The 2,996-nt window shown below is 52.0% G+C and overlaps 1 protein-coding gene across 1 annotated transcript in view; it reads left to right on the top strand.

Moving 5' to 3' along the window:
• The first annotated feature begins 1,338 nt into the window (after window positions 1–1,338).
• DLL1 (delta like canonical Notch ligand 1) overlaps window positions 1,339–2,996 on the top strand; it is a 9,704-nt gene continuing 8,046 nt past the window's right edge. Inside the window, exon 1 of the mRNA XM_017744907.1 lies at window positions 1,339–1,631. Within this exon, the coding sequence (XP_017600396.1) occupies window positions 1,339–1,631 (293 nt within the window). The remainder of the gene's footprint in view (window positions 1,632–2,996) is intronic.

Consider the following 2,996-nt stretch of genomic DNA (forward strand, 5'->3'; position numbering starts at 1 on the left):
GGCCGGGCCTCCGGGGATCCGCCGTCCGCTCCGCTCCCCTCCGTCCTGCGCCGCCTTCCCTACGTCTCCGCACTGTGCCTGCGGGATCGCTGGTCTGCTCTCTGCCCGGAGCAACTCCGGGGTAAAAAAAAAAAAAAATCAAACCCAAACATTCCTGTACATTTAAACTTTTGCTTATGCGTCGAGGGGCGGAGAGAGGAGAGGAGAGAAGAAGAGCACCTGAATGTAGATGGCTCGTTCGACTACAGCTAGATGTAAAGGACACGCGTTGAGTGGCAAAAGGTTGCAAAGATCTGGATGCTTGTTCCGAGGTTTGGATTAGGTGGCCTGGGTTTGGGGTAGGTGCCACAAACCCCTAGTAAATGAATGTGGGCAGCTACAGTCCTGGAACAGTCGAGAAGAGCTGGGCTGAATGAACTCATTAGTGATTTTCTTTTAATTGGTATTACTCAATGCTTTTACTTTAAGAAGTCTTTAAGATTTTTTTTTCCTAGCGCATTGTAAGATAATTTGTGATCAAGACATCTGCTTCAATGGAAGTCACATTTTGCCATGCAAATGCACGTTTCAACCCAATAAAGTCGCCATAATAAGGCTTTTAGCACGGCATACCTACAGTGAGGTTATTGTAGCCAAATCCTCTCCTTTCGCACACAAGCTTAATCTGTGCTGAAATGATCTGTTACAATTAAAATGACATTTACAGAGACAGTTACACCTTGCATCCTAATGAATCCGCCTGCGCCTACCAAAGGTGTTTAAACAGAGGGCCTAAACAAAGTGGAAAACCCTGCTTCGAGTGACATGCCAGAGTCGCCCTCCAACTTTTATCCCCTGCTTCCATCCATCATTAAGAAACTGCTCAAATGGTAATAGCCTCTATCCCTTTTTCACCGCACCGGTAAACTCCTTTCCATGTTTTAAAGATCAAAACAAAAGTTGTACTGTCTGATGGATATGTAAAAAAATTATAAAGGTGATGATTGGTGTAAATTTGGGTTAGTTTATTTTGTGCGTATGTGTGTGTGTGTTGCGGAGGGGGGAAGTGCTGGAAGGGATTTCTTTAAAAAATGTGCGGACATTGTTGTAGAGGCAGTAGCGTGCGCCGAGGGGAGCTCTTTCTCTCCCTCGCATTGTGCAGGGAGCAGGTGCTGTCTACATTACCATACAGCTGAGAGCACAAAGAGCTAACTGATTCAGCCCTCACACAATAACAAACGGCCTTAATGACAGCCACGCGAACGACACACACCAAACTCACTTTTTACTAAGCTGAAGGAGGAAAAAAGAGAGAGGGAGAGAGAGAGAGGGAGAGAGAGGGAGAGGTTGCTGGTGATGATGGTAATAATCATAGAGGGGTGCGGGACCCGGGCGCAGCGAGCGGCTCTCTCCGGCAGCGGTGGTGGCGGGGACGGGACCCGCGGAGCCCCGCAAACGGGTCCCCTCCACGAGTCCCTGCCACGAACCCGCCCGGGCGCTCCCTCGCCGCCGGACCCCGGGGATCCCCCGTGCCTCCGCCGGCGGGACGCACGCCGTCAGAGGAGCCAAGGGAAGAGCGAGCCCCGGGTCACTTCGTTCACATTCGTTTCCCCCCTCCCCAGTTACCCCGGTTATGGCAGGGTAAATGCAGTGTGAGTTTCATGGGATGGGACTCCCATCGTTGTGGCTCGCTGGCTCCCACCTCCCTCGTCCCTTTAACGCCGGAGATGCCCCTTGGAGTGGTCACGATCACCGAGTCACTTTTTGGGGTCACGGCGGCTGCTCTGCACGTTCCAAGAGGCAATTACAGCCCGCCGTCCCCGGGGCTGCTCTCTGGCCGGAGCGTGTTGCACTGCCTCTTCCCGGTGCACAGGGGGTGTTACCCTCTCCCCGGAGCAGAAGGGGGATTCTTGCGGTTACCAAATTTGCAGGAATGTAAATGAACACGTTTTGTGAGCGCGAAGGGGAGGGGGAGGAGGGTTGCACATTTTACAGCTCACTGACCATTTGGCGATCCATTGAGAGGAGGGTTTGGAAAAGTGGCTCCTTTGTGACAGCTCTAGCCAGATTGGGGGGCTGCTCATTTGCATCTCATTAAGCATGCAGTCGGCCGGCGGGATATAAGGGCGGCAGGCGCCCTAGGAGAGGCAGATCCTTAGCGCTTCACCCTCGGAGAGAGCCGCCGAGCCGAGCCGAGCCGCGGCGCGGAGCAGAGCAGAGCAGGCACCCCCTCCCCCGTAGGAGCACACCCGGACACGCTCTGTTCGCTGCTGTTGAGACACGAGCTTATTTTTGTTGGCTGGAATTCCTCTAAAAACAAAAGTAAACCCACAACAAGGAAAGAGAGCTTCGCTTCCTTTGAAAAAAAAAAAAAAAAAGGAAAAGAGAAAAAAAAAGAAAAACGGGGATCAAGGCTCCGACGTGACCTGCCCGCCACCGCTGCTGTTTGACACCCCCCAGCCCCGACGTGCGCAGGGCGAGCGCAGCAGCGCAGAGCCGCTCCCGAATCGCACCGCACCGGGAATTATCGCCGCTGCCTCCGCCGCTGCCTCTGCAGGGATTTCCAGATCGCCAATTTTTAATCTTCCTTGGGAAGCCTTTTCTCTGCCTCTGTTGGGAATTAAGTTGCTTTTATTTTATTATTTTTATTTTTTCTTCCTGGAGAAAAGGAGGAGCATCGTGGATTGCGAAAGAAAAAGAGTTTAACAGATAAATATTTACATTTTTTTTTCTCCCGTCCTTTTCCCCTCTCTTTTTCTTTTGCCATCCGAAAGAGCTGCCAGTTGCTGACAGGCTACATCTAGAGGTATCGACAAAAGGAGAAAAAAAAGTCAGAGACACTCCTGAAAGAGGGAGACCGTGACACTAACTCTTCCAGCTCTGCTGGGACGAGCGGCTTTGGCCGCTGTGTTTTTTCCCTTACCCCGAGAGACACTTTCCCCTTTTCCCTCTGACGAGAAGATAAGGGAGAGGAAAGCGAGGGCACCAGAGCTGCACCTCCAAAATGGGAGGTCGGT

The sequence above is a fragment of the Corvus brachyrhynchos genome, unplaced genomic scaffold (assembly GCF_000691975.1).
Source record: "Corvus brachyrhynchos isolate BGI_N302 unplaced genomic scaffold, ASM69197v1 scaffold70, whole genome shotgun sequence".
Taxonomy (NCBI): Eukaryota; Metazoa; Chordata; class Aves; order Passeriformes; family Corvidae; genus Corvus; species Corvus brachyrhynchos.